This window comes from Strongylocentrotus purpuratus, unplaced genomic scaffold (assembly GCF_000002235.5).
Source record: "Strongylocentrotus purpuratus isolate Spur 01 unplaced genomic scaffold, Spur_5.0 spur5_scaffold_8, whole genome shotgun sequence".
NCBI lineage: Eukaryota > Metazoa > Echinodermata > Echinoidea > Camarodonta > Strongylocentrotidae > Strongylocentrotus > Strongylocentrotus purpuratus.
In genome coordinates, this window is record NW_022145614.1 from 14224175 (window position 1) to 14244502 (window position 20328).

The 20328-nt window shown below is 37.9% G+C and overlaps 1 protein-coding gene across 1 annotated transcript in view; it reads right to left on the minus strand.

Annotated features, from left to right (window-relative positions):
• LOC579132 (U3 small nucleolar RNA-associated protein 4 homolog) overlaps window positions 1-15334 on the minus strand; it is a 45116-nt gene extending 29782 nt beyond the window's left edge. The window contains exons 1-6 of the mRNA XM_030975648.1: window positions 15305-15334; window positions 14466-14582; window positions 12937-13218; window positions 11960-12058; window positions 10167-10352; window positions 1853-1972 (exon numbers count right to left, since the gene is read on the minus strand). Coding sequence (XP_030831508.1) covers window positions 1853-1972; window positions 10167-10352; window positions 11960-12058; window positions 12937-13218; window positions 14466-14582; window positions 15305-15334 — 834 coding nt within the window. The remainder of the gene's footprint in view (window positions 1-1852; window positions 1973-10166; window positions 10353-11959; window positions 12059-12936; window positions 13219-14465; window positions 14583-15304) is intronic.
• Between the last annotated feature and the right edge of the window lie 4994 nt (window positions 15335-20328).

A 20328-nucleotide genomic window follows, 5' to 3' on the forward strand; every position in this document is an offset into this window, starting at 1 on the left:
GTCATTGAGGAGTATTGAGCTGGTAAGAGGCGAAGAGAAACAAATAATGTCTGTAGCCCAGCCCGCAAGAGGGCAGTAAGTGTTGTGTGTATCATAAGCGGCAGTTACAGCCTTCTTGCTGGCAGCCAACGATAGATACTACAGGCAAGATGTATTAAACAAGCATTTTGAAATGAACTGTAACAAGTTTTACCTAGAGGCATGACATTTTCTCGTTTCGTCTTAATAAGTAATAAGTAAAGCGCCGTCTATTTAGACAATGCTATTCCGAGGCGCACAAGAAAAATAGAAATAATGAGAAAGTTTGGACGAGAAAGTTTGGATGAGTGTCATAGTGCCAAGTACAGGTATTGTTTAAAAAAATAAGATTTCAGCTTGGATTTTAAATATGATGAAAGTTATCTGGAAAAGCTTTTCAGTAGCCTCAAAGATTAAGCCAAGTACTAGATTCCTTTGATTGTATTCTGACAAAAAAAAAAAAAAAACACCGTCGGGAAGCAATACAGCTGGTGTATTCTGTGGTATTTTTCGAACAATGAAAATGAAAAGAGTCGACTCAATCTTCCTGAAAATCACGTACACTGCACACAGAAATGGGTATATGGGACCACACACAAACATGTGGCTTGAAAGTTCGGTACACATTTGCAAGATATTGAGATACACAGTCTCTTCGACTTCTAGAAGAGAAAATGAGAAACTATCAAACTGTAGCTGTTCCCTTTGCTCTCTTTTCTAACAGTTTCCTTTTGTTTTTATGCCTTAACAAGTTGTCTGAATATGTGACCACAGCATACAGACAGCCCGCAAATGTGTTAATTTTTAATGTTCTTGATCTATTGCATGCACCAGATCCAAGATCTATTTTTAAATCTAAATCATAAAACAATAAATGTGTCACACTATGGTGAAGTGAAACCTCGTAAAAAGAGTTTAATGATGAAACTGGATATATGCAAAACCGTAATTCCCTAGGTGTATCGTGTCCTTTTCTATGTTAATTTTTTTAAATTTTTTTTTAAAAAGAAAATTATAGACTCTCATACACCAATTTCAGGGACATATACTTTGTTGAGCAAGGTAAAAGATAAAAACTGAAACACTTAACATGGGCTGTAAAATTTCAATTTTTCCATTGCTAACAACAATATCAGGTTATAATACAGGCTGAATGAGACGACCTGAATTAGGTCTGAAATACTTGACGTTGCCTTTAATCATATTATCCGATACCATTATGGCGATGAAGAGACAAAATGTAATAAATCCTCGTCAGCAGAAAAGCAATCATCATGCACTGTCAAATGTCAATGAAAAATTAATGCTTACTGCTAAGTCAACTTTGAAGGAATTTGAAATACTTTATCAATATGTAAATTCTTTTGCGGTATTGTTAATTACAAATCATGGCAACATCTTAAGAGGTGCCTGGGACTAGTGGACAGGGCCAGACTACGGATCATAGGGTAAGGGTTCAAATCCCTGCCACAGCAGTAACCTCTTTTTGAAAGACATTAACCTACACTTCCTGCTCTCGATCCAGGTTTAGTTTACAGGTATTAAACTGGAAGGAAGAAATCCCTTGAAAACTTGACTGTCTTTACTACTACTCTCTGTATAATGTGCAGCTGTTTGAATAAATAAGTCTTAGAACATGTTGCATTGATTCTTATATCATATCAATTCATTACTACTTTCACTACCCAAACTCCACAAATGAAACAAAAACAAACAAAAACAAAACAAAATAAAACGAAGCACAACAAAAAATATTTATAAAATAAAATCTAAATAAACAAAGCAAACAAATTACAATAAGGCCCCCCTAAAAACAAAGCAAGATGGCACTTACCTTGTATTTCTTGCATATTGAGAAGCCGTGCGTTCTGTCTTCTGAACCTCGTGAGGTGCCATCATGTCGTCTCTTGCCCGCCCTTGGAGCTAGCAGTCTCTCATTTGCTCTTGGCAACGGCTAATGATAAAGAGAAAGAAATTAACAAGACGGAATAATTATTGGAAGAAAAAGTACAGGTCTAATACCAGTTTATATTCAAGCCATGGTAAATTTTGGTTTCCCTCGTATTTCTTTATTGGCTTCTTTGATTTTAGTCGATGAATCAAGATACTCAAGATACTAAGCTGATGTAATTTTTATCCTCTTTAAAGCCTTACTGCACTACTTGTAGCTACTTGCTCCCTCTATATAGAAAACTTCCCCAATAGGTGCCTGTTGGTCCCCCATGATCCTCTATTTCTTATGTTATTTGAGAGGTGAGTTGATGAGATAGCCACCTGTCAGTGACCTCGCTGTGTGGTCTAATCCCTTCTGGCCAAATTAGTACAGATGGCCTTTAAGTGGAATATCAAATGATTACAATGTGACAAAATAATTCAAAGCATTCAAATTTATGGATATTTCATTCCTGGGGGTCGTGACGAGGTGCTCCATTAACCTGATACTTATGAATGAACTACAATACTTGGAATCCATTCTGCATACATGTTATTTGTTGCTATATCGAGGAAGCCTCGGGCAAGCCTTCAGCTTGTCAAGAACAATATTTGTTTCAAAAGTATTCATAAAATTTGAATATGTAATACCAGTAAAACCAAGAATCAGCTGTTTGTACAAGGCCCTGTATATACCTCCTTGAGATTGCTTTAAAAAAAAAATGTTTTAGTCTACAAGAATACCAGAATTAACACATTAAAATCCATAATTTCTCCTGCAAGCGAAGAAACCACAATTTACTACAAGAAAGTAATTACAGAACCTCAGTCACATATATATTCAATTGTGATCATGCTCACACCAGCAATAATTTTTCTCTCAGGCATATCCATTATAAGTAATTTGACAGATACCTTAAGGGCTAAAAACTAAATTCTCTGAAATTATTTATCATTTCATCTTTATATTGCTGCATTATGTTTCTGTTCAGTTTTTATCTGGACACCTTTGGATAAGGGAGAGGGAGGGGTTGTACTTCAAAATCTTCTGAAATGATTGGCCCTAATGAAAAAAATATGATGCAGGGAAAAAAATACATGGGGGCTCAGAGTGAATTAGCCCCTGAAATGCCAAAAGGAGCCCCCGAAAGTCATAAAAGAGCACCCCAAAATTCAATGCAAAACAAAATAAAGAGTGTTATTTTTATGCAAGCGTGGCTTGAAAAGTAGCCCCCAAATTTGTTCAGTATTTTTTCCCCTGATATGATGACCATGTGTTACGCTATCCATGCTAACGATACTGATAAAGAAGAACACCAGAAGAGCAGATTACAAATCAGGAAAAAAAAAGAAGTAGAGTTTGCCTGTCTGAAGGGGGAACACATGCCCAAAGCATTTGTTTTTGGAGCAAAAAGGCATCAGCTAAACTGCATTTGACATATTTAAAGAAATGCTTTTGAAAATAAAAATTCTGATATAAATTTTTTTTTTTAAATAGAAGAAAAATGTCGGTGGATTTTAAGTGGTATATATGCTTTCTACATTAGATATGAAATTAGTTAAGTCAAATTTTGCAAAGAATAGAAAATAATTTCTACATCTTTTTTGTTTCAAGAATACAGAGCTTCTGTAAGTGTGGGTACAGATACAAAAATTCAGGCCCTACATTACAAATAATACATAGGCCTCCAAACCTGTAACAAGGTAAAGCAGCACTTGGATGGAAAAGAGCAACAGTAAGAGAATGAGAGATAAAGAGTGAGCACTGGGTATATGAAAAGAGGAGAGAGAGAGAGAGAGAGAGAGAAAGAGAGAGAGAGAGAGAGAGAAAGAGAGAGAGAAAGAGAGAGAGAGAGAGAGAGAGAGAGAGAGGGGGAGACATCTTTTTTTGCCAGAAAATTAATATCCCGGTGAATGACATTACCACATTTGCAGACAAAAGACGGTTCAATATTGATAACACGTGAAAAAGAATCGACAAATTCACAAGGCACAAGGAGCATCTATAGAAGAAGAAAAAAAAAAGAGACAGAAAAGAGGAAAAAGCAAGAGAGCAAATGGCATAAAGGGCGAGAAGATCCCGGGAGGGTTCATTCAACCTGTCACTAACGAGTGTCTGGGTAGAGCAAATTAGCGACGAACCAGTCTCATTTGCTGCATAATTGGGACAGCAGCCTTGTCCCCGTTTTCCCCAACTAATTAATGGTCTTACCAGACGCAAACGTGATGCCGCAGACCCAGCTAGCTAGCCAGCCAGCAAAGATACCTCGGTCCCCCCTTCCCTGTCCCATCTTCCTCTCCCTCGCTCCCTGCCCGTTAAACCCGCAGTGGGGGAGGAAGGAAGAGGGTTGCAGCGTACGCTGGCTGGCTGCTGAATAGCATTGCCAATTTGATATATGTCGGAGGGAGGAGACTGTGCCGTTTACTCTTTGGTGCAGAATGCGAGGGAAACTAGCTTGATTGATGGCGCACACCTATCTATACCTTGATGCATCATAGCGATGCACTCTGTGGTGGTGATTGCCCTGTAGGAGTAACATTAAAGGGATCCGGTAACTGTCTTACATCCTTTGGAAATAATCCTTGATTTAGCTCATGCTGCAATGATAATTATAAACCTTTAGGCCAGTCAGGAACTCCATGACTTTTACAAGCCGATCGCCTGTCTGATTATCAAGATATTAATGATTGGAATTACAAATTTTGAAAACCGTTCACTGAATGGTTTTCATTACACTACAGTCTATTGGGGAAAGCGAGTATGGTAAAACCGGTCACTCAAAGATTTTTACTTTTTTGAGGCACTTCTTGATCATTTTGAAGCGCAATTTTTTTAGGGCTTCAACATTACACCATATCACAGACACTGGTAACATGTAGGACCATGTATCTCAGATTTAACATTGTTAAACGATCCCTTTAAAGGCATTGTTTAACAATGTTTCCAGTTTTACAAATCTGAGATGCATGGCCCTACGTGTTATCAGTGTCTGTGATATGGTGTAATATTATAGCCCTAAAAAAATTGCAATTCAAAATGATCATTAAGTGCCTCAAAATAAGATAAGATATTTCAGTAGTCAAAGAGTGGGCACGAACTGAAAGAGTTCACAAGGATAGTATCCTGGACACGTGAAGCCATGCAGTCTCTGATGACGTCAAGGGCATCATATTTTTATCTCAAACATGGTTTTAATTAAGCAGCTTTCTGGAATCTCTTCAATACAAATAGAATTTTCTAGAGCAAGTGTCTGAAAAAGAGAGGAAGAAGAAGATGTAGAAGTAGAGGACGAATAGAAGAAGAGGAGAAGGAAGAAGAAGGAGAAGGATGAAGAAGAAGAAGGAGTAGAAGGAAAAGAAGGAAAAGAAGGAAAAGAAGGAAAAGAAAGAGAGAAACAAGAAAAGACCCATCGCCAGTATTAAGCCTATGGTAATAAGATATTTCAGTAGTCAAAGGATTAAGAACAAGAGTGGGCACAAACTGAAAGGCTTCACAAGGATAGTATCCTAGACACGTGAAGCCATGCAGTCTCAGGTGCCGTCAAGGGCATCATGTTTTCATCTCAAACATGGTATTAAATAAACAGCTTTCTGGAATCTCTTCAATACAAATAGAATTTTCTAGAGCAAGTGTCTGAAAAAGAGTTATTTTTAAATGGAGATTACATCTTGTAGTGATTCAGAATATTAGTTTAATTGAATGGAAACAGTGATATATCACAAAAACTAATCTATTGAGAAAAATGAGTATGGTAAAACTGGTCACCCGAAGATTTTTTACTTTTTGAGGCACTTCCTAATCATTTTAAAGCGCAAATTTTGAAAGGGCTTTAATATTACACCATATCACAGACACTGAGAACATGTAGGGCCATGCATCTCAGATTTGTCAAACTGGAAACATTGTTAAACGTTGCCTTTGAAATACTTTGATGATTTCAAAACCTCACGATATATATCAATTCATATCAGTAAAAAAAATACACAGGGGCTCAGGGCGAATTTGCCCCCGAAATGCCCAAAAGAGCCCCCGTAAATTTGCATAGAGTTCAATTTTAGAGTGTTATTTTTATGCAGGCAAACTTAAAAAGTAGCCCCCGAAAAAGAAATATTAATTTTTCCCCTGATTCATATGTACCGCATTTATAATCAACCTTTTCCATTTGCTCTGCGACAATTTCTTTCACAATATATAATGGCACGATGGTGACTAAACCTCAAATGTAAAAAGGTCTGGCAACCATTATTTCCCTTCTCAGCCATTACACGGGGCATTCCGTGATAGACTTGGACACCAAGGGGCTGTCCATTTGATGAAAGGCTTCCAAAAATGTCAGAGTCGATGATCCTTCCTGTCTGGCTTTTAATGAGGGATTAGGGGCATCGTTGTCTTGTGTCACAGCACCTGTGAGCTAAACTTGGCTCTACTCTGACCTTGAATAAGTCCGCATGACTGACAGCAGGCAAGCGTTTTTCTGGGGCTCCATGCCCCATGTCACACCTCCAAAATCGATCGACCATCAAAGGATGAGATCGCGGCTTGTCAGGTGTTAATGATAATAATAATATTTAGCTCTTATATAGCGTTTAATACAATGTGCTTTACAAATATACTATTACCCTGGTTATTGGATTCAGTGCTTGCCCACAATCTCCACTCCCTGGGGAGCATTCCAGCCAGGTGTTATGAGTCTTATGAACACAGTCAAACCTGTCTATTAAGGCCGTCCAAGGGAAACACAAAAATTGATGACTGTAGACATGTGGCCTTTCTAGAAAGGTTCTTCAACACATATTTCCTTCAGGAGGCACTATCGGTGACCACTGTAGGCAGGTGGGCTCTACAGAGGAGATCTATTCATGTATGTATAATAATAGTTCATTTTTATAAAGCGCATTTCAGCAGTTGATGCGGGGAAGCAATAACAAAATTAAACTAGATGGAACTTCGACTGCGCGCAGTCGAAAATGATGCCTCCGTCAAAGAGCAATTTTACAAACCAAAACAGCAGAAATTTTTCAAATTCCAGTTCAATTGTAATCCATTAATGGGTTCTCAGAATATCGTGATTACAAGCAATTTCTCATATACATATATGACCCTTTGATCTTTGACCTCATGACCCTAAAATCTACTCAGTTCTTTGGCTCTGCAAGATGTCCTGAGTTAAATAGTAATCCTGTCAGTTCTAATGAGAATGCGTTCACAAGCTATTTTTGCATACATAATGAGCCCATGACCTTTGACCTCATGACCCAAGAATCTACTCAGTTCATTGGCTCTGCAAGATACATACATGATCTAAGTTTGGCAGGAATCCATCAATCTGTTCTAATGATAATGCGATCACAAGCTATTTTTGCATACATAATGAGCTGCATGACCTTTGACCTTGAGCTCATGACCCCAAAATTTAATCAGTTCATCGGCTCTGCAAGTAACATACATGACCTAAGTTTGGCAGGAATCCATTAATCGGTTCTTCAGATAACGCGATCACGAGCTGTTTTTGCATACATAATGAGCCCTGTGATCTTTGACCTTTGACCTCGTGACCCCAAAATCTATTCAGTTCATCAGCTCTGCATGATACACACATGACCAAAGTTTGGCAGGAATCCATCAATCGGTTCTTCAGATAACGCGATCACGAGAACGGGACGTACGTACGGACGGTACGACGTACGGATGGACAACCCGAAAACATGATGCCTCCGGCTACTTCGTAACGGAGGCATAAAAACACACAAACCATAGTTAACTTCAGATATTTTTCTGTGATTTTCATGGTTTTGAGCATTTGTATGCAAGTAGGTGTGACTTACAAATTATACAAAACCTTTGTCCTAATAAAATAAGGGTAATGTAATGTATTTGTTGTTTGTTTGGTCCTTTGTGGCTCAGATGTTCATTGAGCTCTTCTTCTTTAATATGACACAAATCTGGATCTCCTTTTCCTTCTTTAAAACTTCATATCCTGTATATCTATTCATTAACAAGATATAAAGGCAAACGCAGTATACATCAGCAGTGAGAAGTGCGGTTGATGAAACTAGGAAGGATGCAGGGTTTCTCAGTATTGTTTCAATTTTTATTTGCCTGGTGCCAATTTTGTTTGGCCACATTAAAGAAGAAAAAAAATTGAAAATTATATCACTTGATTGACTAGACAAGAGAAGTGTACAATAATGATGAATCCAGAGCGGATATAGGGTGCTCAGACGACATCAATTTGCACTTGCCTAATGTTGGTTTTGTTTGCCGATATCTTTTAGAATAATTGTTGAAATGGGTGGCTTACCCAAACATGACTAGTCAGAGTTTAATGTATTTTTCAATTTTGCAAATTTGTTTGCACAAATGAGCAGGCTGGTTGCGAAGAACCTTGAAACATATACTATAAACATACAAGATACACTATTACAGTTAAAGGGCAATATGACCCTTGTAATAAGTTACTTTGTATGAAAGAAGAATAATAAGAGAAAAACATAATGGCGAAAGACTGAAGTAAATTTGACCGATGATTAGAAAGTTATGAATGTTTGTCTGTAAGTGCCTTCTCATTGGGGCATTACTCAAAATATGTTATGGCTAGCATGTTATTATAGGTTGCCTAACTAGACCCTTATGAGTCATAATTTTTTGGATTTTAATTTTTTTTCTACATCACCGAGACATTACAAATTTATCCAATTTGAAGAGCCCTTACCTATAGTGATTACAATTTTCAAAAATTGTAATTGTAACTTTCTAATGTTTTGTCTAATTTCATTCAAACCTTCACCAGTCTACTTCTCTAATATTTCAGCTTTCCTCTAGAATAGGTTGGATTTCCCTTTCATGTTTGCATGTGAAAATTAAAGGGAGAGAAGAAAAAAGAGAGAGATAGAGAGAGAGAGAGAGAGGGGAGGGAGGGGAGAAGAGATATAAAGTAAAGGTGATGTAGTTGAGTGGTTTAAGCTCTTGACTGGAAATGCAAAGGTCATAGGTTCGATCACCGATCCCGACACAGCACGTATGCCCTTTAATGCTCCCCAGGGATTTGAGAATTTGCATACATTGTGTGAGGGAAAGCCTAAACTGGGTAATGATATTCTGTAACGCACATCATCATCATCATCATCATCATCATCATCACCATCGTCATCATCATCATCATCATCATCATCATCATCATCATCATCATCACCATCATTATGATCATTATTATAATCATCATCATCATTAGGCCTAAAAAAAAAGACGTTGTATTGCCCTTTGTCGGCTTTTAAAAAAAGCTTTTGTTTTTAAAACCATTTTTTAGAAGAAAAAAAACGTTTTAAAGCATTCAAAACGGAGAAATACCAACCAAAAGAGGGAGTAAAAAATAAAAAAATAAAAATAAAAAAAAAGAAATTAAAAAAAAGAAAAAGATTTCTGACCGACCGACCCATGTTTTGGCACCTAAAAGGCAATACAACATCTTTTTTTTATAGGCCTTATCATGATTTTTATTATTATTTAAGAATTCAAGATAGATCCAAAGAGGATACAGATTGCATAACAATAAAAAATACAAATTAACAAAAAATCTGTTTTCATGACTTGTTGACGACTTGTGCAGAATCTGTATTTTCTTAAGGCCATACAAACAAACACCAATTTCAAATGCAAATTTATTTCATGTAGTCAATGAAACTAAACTTGAAATAAAAATAAACAAAACAAAAGAGACGATAACATTTTGTCAACAAAATGTTCGCCTTACCAGGTCTCATCCTTCTCTTTAACTCTCAAAAACACATCACCAATAGCTTTTATGATTCCGTTCAAGACAAGTGATAAATGCCCGCATAAATTGGATGTTAGCTGCGTTTAACCCTTGACCCGGGTGATACAGAGCTACCTTTCAAGAAAAGTGTTATTTTGGAGAGAACGCTGCGGGGGAGAGGTCTCCACGGGGGGTCCATTACCACTCAATTGAATTCTGGGACAAAACTTGGATTATAGGAAGAGTTTGATTTGGAGTGAGGGAGGGATGCGATCTGGACGATTCCAGACCCACACTGTGTCTGTCTTGTTCTTATACGCCAAGCAACAGACTGCTTACAGTCCAAACACCTTCGGCTATCGCCTCGGGCGTGTTAGACCATTCCAAAGGTACCTTGTGTGGGTAATTCTTACTAATGCCCTAGTAATAAACAAAAATAGCATGTTAAGCTACTAAGCCTACCTTGGTCTTGTCTATGACGGTCAACCAGGTCCCGTCTTGGACCAGGAGTTTGTCAGGGTCGGAGGGGTCAAAGGTCATCTGATGGATGACACTGGTCTTCTCCAGCCAAGCTTGATGGAGACCCTGCTTGTGGACGGACCGGCTCCAGGGGGTGTACTCGTGTTTGGTGATGTCATACTCTGCGATCTAGAGGATGAAGTTGAGGAAGACCATTGAAATTCAAATTTTACACGCCATGTTAAGTTATGATGATCCACTTACAACAAATATAAAATTATAACAAAGTGAATAAAACCAGGATTGGTGGAGACCCTGCTTGTGGACGGACCGGTCATAGGGCGTGTACTCGTGCTTGGTGATGTCATATTCTGCAATCTGAAGGATGAAGTATATATATAAATCTAAACACATGGAAAATTTCATATTGCAGGTGCTGGAGGGTAGTTCAATGGTAGAAGTAGAACATCATCACATTCTTCTATATTTCTGCATGACATAAAGTAGCTGCTAGTTTTTCACAGACATTTTACACGATCAGGGGTGTTGGCTCAGTCAGTAGAGCGTCTGCCTCACAACCGGGAGGTCGTGGGTTCGAACCCCCGGCCGCGTCATACTAAAAGACGTTAAAAGACTGGGACTTGCTGCTACCTTGTTTGGCATTCAACAATAAGGGATAGAGCAACGTTGATCTAGCGCTGCTCAGTGGCTGCCGGGCTCACGATCAATTGGGCAAAAAGAATTTCCATTTTCAGTTTAACTTAATAAAAGATTATTATGATTATTATTATTATCAGGGGAATATAATAATATGATTGATATCTTAGATATATAATACATCTGTAGAGTGCTTAAAGGCATCGTTGATGTATGAAGCGCTATCTAAACAAGAATGTTATCATTCTTGTTACCCTTATAAATTTCTTATATAAACAATTGCTGCAAATCTTAACATAAGTTCTGATCAATAATTTGTGCTTGTGTTCTAAAATAAAACCTAGCAGTATCTAAACAAATTTTGAATGCCCAAAATACATATGTATTGAAAGAGAGCAGTTACAAGCGTTCAATTTTGTAATCTTTCATTTGTCCGGGAAATGTGAAGTTGTAAGCAAGGATCATGCAATTACAACTGGTTTGAACTTGAGATGGCGCTATTCCAGAGAATCTTTACACAAATTTAGTATCACGCTTAGGAGTTTTTATTAACGACTAATTTGGAAATCTACCTGGATGGATGTGTTGCTGTGGAGTTGATTAGTCAATTACTACCGTAAATCTCCGTGTATAAGGCGCACCTCTGTATAAGGCACACCCCTATTTTTTTGGGAAAAAAAAAAAAAATAGTTTTTTTGTTTTGTTGTTGTTGTTGTTTTGTTGCCGAAAACCCAGGCGGGGAAGGACCTTCATTTTACATCGAGGTGCAGTAGAAGTTGGGAACTTGTCACAAATAATAGTAACAACAGTCTAAGGCTTCATGATACCAAGTGTCCCACACCAGCCTCTTCACATCACCTAGCAGAAGCACCGTGTTCTATGCCAAACATCAATAATCATGCATGATATGAATAGCATCCTCTATCTTTCTAATAATGGAGTATCTAGGATAGAACCTTGTGGTACACCATTTGTTATAGAAAACATAGAAAACATATGCGACATTGCCAGGCATAGCGCCATAAATCGAAACTAAAAAAAACTAAAACTCGTACCTGTGTATAAGACGCACCCCCGACTTTCAAATTTTTTCGGCGGCAAAAAAGTGCGCCTTATACACGGAGATTTACGGTACTTACATTTCTGTCTGTGTAAGCTACCGCTAGTTGCTTGCTGGACGGGTGGAAGGCCAAGCAACATGGATGAACCTTGGTGTGAGGCAGCACTACTGATTTGATCTGTAAATTGGACACATATTGATAACAAAGTGACCCATGGATGGATGGCAACTTGCAATTAAAAGGTTTATTAGAGCATTTAATAACACTTGGTACTGCAGTTTTAAATTTTACCTTCAACTCACAACAGATCTTAACGATATTTGATAGAAAAAGTGACAAAGACACAGAAAGTTATGTAGTCATCACAGATGACATGAATTTCTTTCATTCATTTTGTAGAAAAACAGATGGATAGATGATTAGGTAGCAACTGCAATTAAAATGTTGCTTTAAATGAAGCATTGAATAATTCTTGATACTGAAGGTCTAACATGTACCTGTCAACTTAAAACGGGGCCCCGTCTTATACAGAGAGATACAATTGATCCAAACCAATGGCTAGTCCTCCAATCAATTGCAAGTTTGCAGTCTCCTATCTCTTATGTACATAATTGCGATTGATATAAACTCTTTGTAAGATGGGGCCCAGATGTGGTAGAGCAGTGGTCTTGTAATCTAGGGGCCCATCTTCAAAGCCCAATTTGTGCCTTTTGGGAAAGTAATAATCCTCATTACTAAGTCATTAATCATAGTCAATGATTCAATGGTTCAATTTATTATTTTTCTCAATCATAAAAAAACAAACACAATACAATGAAAAGGATATACACAGTGTGAGATATACAGAGTCTGTCAACATATGTGATTAAAGAAAAACGGAAACTACTAAAAAGTTTGCTAAATACTTGTAAGGCATAGTTCCCAAAGTATAAAAAATACAAGAGAGTCAAAAACATTACAAAATAAGAGTATCACTTGTGTACAAAAACTTCTTTATAAAAAGCTTTGGTGGTATGACGAACACCTTGAAAGTTGGCCTTTGACCTTATTCTCACCTTTTTACTGTTGAGAGGTAAGACAGCTACCTTGCCCTCTGACCCGACAACAGCCACCCTCTCCCCGTCCCCGTTGACCGCCAGCGCCGTGTACGGCCCCTGCACCTCTGTGATGGGTAAGGACTGGACCAGGGGCTGGGGACAGTCCACACCGTCTGGACCGTCCACGGTGAGGAGCTGAAGACCCGCTGATCCCGTGCAAACTGCCGAGACTAACTTGGAAGAGTCCGGGGTGAAGGCCAGGTGATGCGCTGGATGCAGGTTAGAAGGGATGGTTGGGACCTGTGATACAAAAGAATTGGAATGAAACGATTAATGACTTATTATTGTACCTCAACATTAAAGAGAGAGGATGAATGCTTGTATGTAAGAAACAAAGGGGACCTACAGCTTTAGGTCCTAACTCAGGGACTTGGTAATGAAGAAGTCATCTGTTAGGAGGCGGGAGGGTGTTAACTCTGCAATATGATAGGAGCCCTGCTGTCTACAAACAATTACTGATACCTTACTGCAAGGCACTACAGCATTCATTCTTATTCAAACCCAGGACCTCCTAGTTGTGCAGCCACTGCTCTACCACTGAGTCATACCTGCTAACATTTGAAAACAAGAATTTGGAATTTCTAGCATGGTATGCCTTTGAAAATAAGAAATCTGTATCCTTAACAGGCGTTCGCACATGCGTACAAAAAAGCGAATACAAATCCGCTGCACATGATAAAACAAGCTTAATTTGGCTTTAGTAAGTAGCAACAACCCCCCTCCCCCCCCCAAAAAAAAAACCTGAATTTTTAAAAATCTGAATATTCTGGATTATTTAGAAGGGTCGGCAGGTACGCTGAGTGATCATGTCTTATTCGATGCTTGCACTGCTCATCAGGATGTTGTACAGTAAATTAAAAATATAATCTTCTATTACGCCATTATCATAAAAAATTGATGTAGAAAAGAGAAAGATATTTGCCTTCACCCCTGTGCCCATTTTTGTTAATATCACACCAAGATACAGCATGAACACTTTTCAAGTTGGAATATATTTTTCCTGCTCTCCCTCAAAATTTCTGCTCTTGATGATAATGTGTGATGCATAGTCCGAAAAAGATTTGGACTAATCCCTAACTATTTGTGTCATTAATGACAAGTATTTTGCAAGTTTAAATAAACTCTCAATTTAAAGCATAGATGGAGTGACTAGTGAGTAGACTAATCGATGCACTCGCGTGGATGAAAGGGGGGGGGGGGGGAGGGGGGTCATATTGACCCCCCCCCCCCCTCGGTAAAAACTTGGTCTGAAATAGCCTGGTTAGAATAGTTTGGCACTAGTTTGGCCAGGAGGGTTTAGACATCCCTGCATGGTCACTGACAGGTGGTTATCTCATCAAATCATAGCTCTCAATTAACATAAGAAAAAGGGTCAATGGGTACTGCTTTGGCATTGTTGGTTGTATAGAGGGCGCAAGTAGCTATAAGTGCAGTGGGGCTTTAAATGATTGGTAGACTTTCAATCAAACCTATAATGAAGAACTCACCCTAGTTATTGAGAGTGGGTTGTGAGTGACGTGATAGAATCTGATTTTCTCCACATCCGAATAAGCTACCCAGGTTCCGCAACTACTGATGGTGCTGCAGACGATCTGTTCCACACCCTGCAAGAAAAAAAAAGGAAATAAAAACCATTAAAGATACTATGTACCTTTTGCAGCCAACATCAAATTCTGTAGAACTTTGTGAGAATTGGGAATACGTCATGTATGTCCTGTCTGTGAAATTTAAACATTAGCAGTTTCCTAGTATTCAAATTATGCAAGGAAACCTGTTAACCTTTGAAAAGACATTTTGGCAATTTCATGCTGAAAAAAATATCATTCAGTATGATGATGTTCAAGTAATATATTTGTCTTCTTTATAATTTCTAAAATTTTTCTTTGTGTTTCCAAAACACTTTTGATGGATTTTTAGTTGACACCCCCCCCCCCCCGTTTTATTCTCTTTAAATGGCCCAAAAATATTTATAGCAACTACAAATATGACAAATCCGAAAAATGTTGCTGTCAAATTGAACAAGTATAGTCTGAATAAAACATTTTTTACGCCTTTTACCAGACAAAGCATTTACATCATATGCATCAAGTGAACTTAAATAATTGATGAAAATGTGGGCACATGGATGTTGAAACGAGCATTAGAAAATACAGAGGAAAAAGAAAATGATATCACGCATGGTACTACGTGTACATCTTTGGTTCAACGACCGCAGAACTCTTGCATGAGAACACGTATCCAAAATCTCATTCTTGGAAGTCATGTTAAGTCTGTGCTGCTCTGCCTGACAATATTTGTCCATGTTAACCCACCCCTTTCCTCCTACCATCGAACCAAACTCTGGACCAGTTGCCATGGCAACATATAAGATAACTGGTTGCCTTTGGATTGAACCTTCTATTGTGGTCAAGATGTAATATTCACTATGAACATGACGGACAAAGAAAGAGGACAAAATATACAGTTCCTCATTCTACCCTCAACAAGTGCTGTGGTAGACAAAGGAACATCCCTTCGCTGCTATTATGTAAAAATGTGTAGAACAGGTGTCACATGCATATTCATCTGTTCCAGAGGGGATTGTGGGTATGAGGGGACCTGACCTAGAAATAGACGTTCATAATCATTTTCAGATAGATAGTTATTGTTCACACAACATTTTTGGGGGGAGATGCAGATTCAGAGATCATCTGCCAAATATCAGAGTCAAAGCCTAACTCAAAGACAGAATATGATCAGAAGATTCAGAACAGATAACAATTATACAGAAGGCTTGCGGGTGCACCATGTGAGAGAGAGGGGGGATAGAGGAGTCCTGAAAAGGACTCTCGGTAATCTTTCTTGAGGGTGTGTTAGTCCTGAAAAGGACTGTTGGTGTAGTCTTGAAAAAGACTGTTGGTTATCTTTCATAGCTTATAGTTCTAAGGAGAACTCCAGCGCTTGGAGAGGATGAGTGGCGGGAGTGGCTCGACATTTCAAACAGGTTGACTATCCGTCATCAGGAGTGGGGAGATCGTCAGGAGCTTACAATTAGTTATTTAACTCTTTCATTTCATACACTAAACAAATCATTTTGGTTTATTTTTGTTAGCATGAATGAAATCACTGGCATTTTGTTTTCTTTGGGGATGGCAAAACAACCAATGCCCCCTTCTAAAACTTATCTCCCATTCCTTGTGGACATAATGTGTTAAAATAACCTCTAATTCTGATTTGTATACCCCCCCCTTATCTATAACTCAAAAGGTACCTCAAAAATGTATTTAGAAATTCTAGTCAAAAGTGTTTTCAAATCTTGAATCTGTCAAAGAATGACAGTGCCTGAAATACCTGAGAATATGGGCCTAAAAATGTGCATCAAAATTTGTAGTTAAAAGACATATTTACAGTCAACCTAGTTTTATTCTCGCTTGAAAATGTTAAAATAGTATCTTTGATTCAGAAACATATTGAGCGTATATCCTTTGGAGCTGATAGCAACGAAGACCTTGTCTATTATTAAAGTCCAGGAAAATATTGGAATCCTCCAAAAAGCAATAGTTTATCCCCGGCTTTCCTTCCACGGGGACCTAGTCTAGACGCAAACTTCCTGTCCAGCTGAAGGAAGCAGAGAGCAGTTCTTAATCAGGCCTGTCCTCATCAGACCGAAGTTGCAAAAATAAACCACTATTTTAACTAGCCTGATCTCCAATTAGCCAGCTAATTTGCATCTTCATCAGCCCACAGTTGCAATTAGCAGGCTATTTGGTTGAGAAAATAACTTGAGAAATCTTGGTCTTGCTTCCAAAATAGCCCGCTATTTGGGAAATAGCGGGCTAACTTGCGCCCTTCCGAGCTAGTTTGTGATGAGCGTATCGTCTGGTGAAGACGCAATTCGAGCTTCAGGAAAATATCTTGAGTCTAAAAATAATGGGTTATTTTGCAACTTCGGTCTGATGAAGACAGGCCTAGAGTGCAGTTCATAATCAGGGATCTTGTGCTCTCCGAGAAGATTTCATTACCCATCAAACACCACTTCAAGACCATAATTATCTGAGCATCACTGCCATACTTACTACTATTACAACTATTGCATAGTCTGTTACTCTTGTGCATGTATAATGTCTGTGAATTTTTGTAGAGTTGCACATTTAAGAGCATCCAAAAAATGAGCTGGCAATGCATATGGAAAAATGGATTATATTAAAGTAGCCTGTAATAAGTATTGCAAAAACAGTAAGTCACAAAAATGTTTGTGTCCCTGTTATTTGCAGCAATACCTGTTACCAAAATAATTACCAATAGTTATTTTCTTGTTTCATTAATACTGAAAAATTAAAATGCCCCTAACTAATTCAAAATATTATAGATTAAAATGAGCTTGAACGGTTATCCCAAATGGGCAAAATCCCAAAAGAGTTGTTAAATATACTTGTCAATCTGGAGATCAAATTATTTTATTTTAGACAAATGTTCTACAAAGGAAGATTTGTTGATGTTCATTGTTGTTTTACAACATCTACTACGGTATAAAATACTCTACATCTTCCCAAAGATTATGTTCATGAAATTTGAGAAGCTGCATGTATGTCCTTGTGTAAAATGCCCCTGAAGCATAAAAAAGTTTGAAATTGAGTGCCAATCGAAATAGGGATGTCAGCAATTGTCCTATTTTTTAAGCCCCCTGGAAACTGGGACACCTAACTGACCCTTTAGTTTCACACTGCGTAAGGATATCTTTAAAGTATCGATGACATTTTGAGAAGTTATTTGTACATGTACGTATTAGTGCATTGGAAATGTAAACGTCTGAAACTAAGTGCTAATCAAAATAGGGATGTCAGAAATGTTCATATTTTTGAAGCCCCCTGGAAACTGGGACGACTAACTGACCCTTCAGTTTCACACTGCGCAATAATACCTATCGAGCATCGATGACATTCTGAGAAGTTATCTGTACATGTACATGTAAAATCATGAAAGTAAGTGCATATCAAAATAGGGATGTCAGCAATTGTCCTATTTTTGAAGCCTCCTGGAAACCAGGACACCATAACTGACCCTTCCTTTACACGCTGTAATGATATATCTACCAAGTATCAATGACATTTTGAGAAGTTATCTGTATCTAACCGCCCACACCACGCCGTCTTCTATTATAATGAAATAGTAGAATCAAGCTCCGAGTGAAATCAGGTTTTTGTATTGGTCCGCTAGCTATGACTTTCACTCGGGGGAGGGGTTAGTTCAAATAGACCACCGATTTAAAATAAAGTCAAAGAATAAAAGCGCTGGGACACGATATAATATTTAAGGTGTCATATATGTTTATTTACCAATCACTGACCTGTATCAACTACTCTTCTAACAATATTTATCATCAAACAATGTCATGAAAATAGTATCAATAATCCAGAAGATCTCTGTCTTCTCTTCAACATACATTCATATCAAAATACACCTTAAGCTAAAATATACTTTAAAAGCCTTAACTTGTTAATCTAAATAAATGGGACATTAAGGGTTGGGAAGAAGGAGGTTAGTTAGAAATTGTTAGTACTGTGGCCACTTACATACAGCGCGGTAGACTATTCGCGATTCGAGTGGATGTACCGATTCGGCTGTTGCAGACGAGATGAAGAGATGGACAACGATGCTACGGTGCTACGGGTATGGGAACAGGAAAGATGACGACGTCGAAGACGGGAATGGAATCGGGAACACAGTTGCGGGATCAGGACGACAGGATCAAATTCAGGAACTCAGGATCAGAATCAGGAACACAGCATCAAATTGGCATAGGGTTAATGGTACCTATTTACCGACGTATCTGCAATCAATGTTCCTCCTATCAATGTTCCTCCTTATGAATCAGTTCCTGACACTTTCAGATTAAGTTCCCTTGAAGTATGTTGTATAATTTAGTTGAATATTCCCGACTTGGTGATTGAAGTGACTTGGCTTTCTTGAAGGATTCTGGAACAACGTTGTACTTCGATAACTTTGTGAGTCCAGAACTTGTTGATTTTCACATGCAGCAATTAGTTGTTAGTTCAGGGACAGCTTGAGGGAGATGGGAGGACAGGGGTACAGGTAGAGGAGACCAAGTCGGGGTGGAGCCAAGTGATCAAAATATCCATGCAAACTACTTTTATACCTCATTAAACATTCATACTCGACTTTTCCTCTGATCATCTTATTGGTCATTACTTTAAAAAGGGGGAAGGGGTCTAATCTAAAACTCTACTCTTATTGGTTCAAGGTCACCACTCATGGCCAAAGATACAGTCCTATGAGGTGTTCTTCAAAGAGCATATTTCTAAGAATAGTCACAAAGCATGAATGACCACAAAGAGCCCGTCTGATATCTAAATCCCCTTTCATAGAGCTTAATCTCTATTATTACAGATTTATGAATGGCATTAAAGTCTAGTATTGTATCGAACAGGATGGATTAATACTGTGAATGGCAATAGGGTCATAAAGGCTATATCCCAGTGTGGGAACAGGATAGCTTCAATAGATAGCTTCAACTAGACATGCCAGCACATTTTATAAATACATCTATAACAAATTAAGACAAAGAAAGATACAGCAGAAAGAGACAAAGATAAAGATAGAGAGAGAGAGAGAGAGAGAAAGAGAGAGAGAGAGAGAGAGAGAGAGAGAGAGAATACAACAAGAAGAGAGAAGGACTTTGAGCAATATTCCACCATGTTACACCTTCCCCTCTGCCACCAGAATGGCGTCCGCGCCATTCCCAATAATAATTCTAAAATTATGCAATAGTAATTTTGAATTTATATTGAACACCAATAAAACAATAGCTGTACATAATATCACAAATCTTTCATGACACCTGCTAAGACACCTTATTTTACTAGTGACCTTGCTTAACATCTTGTTTATCAAATACAAAATATATACTTAGAATATAAGAAAGTATACACAGAAAACACACCAGTACAAATGATAACAATCCAAAATAATTTCTTCCACACTCCACATGTGTGAATTGGATTGATATCTTCCACTCAGATTAATTATACTTCAATTATTACTTCGTCTTACTACAACAGCAATTTCAAATCAAACATGGTTTAAAATCAAAATGCAAAAATTCAATTAAGTTTCAATAAAATAATTATCAGAAATCTGACTATCAACTTATGTGACTCTGGTATAACAAGTAACAAGTTAAAACAACCAAAACAAAACAAGCGGAACTATATTTAAGTTCGCCTTAATATTAAATACAACATAAGCACACTAAAAGTGCCATGAGATACAAATACGGTAAAATCATCATTTCTTCCAAACTACAATCAAATTTGAATAAAAAGTGAAATGTAAAATGGTCTTTGACATCGA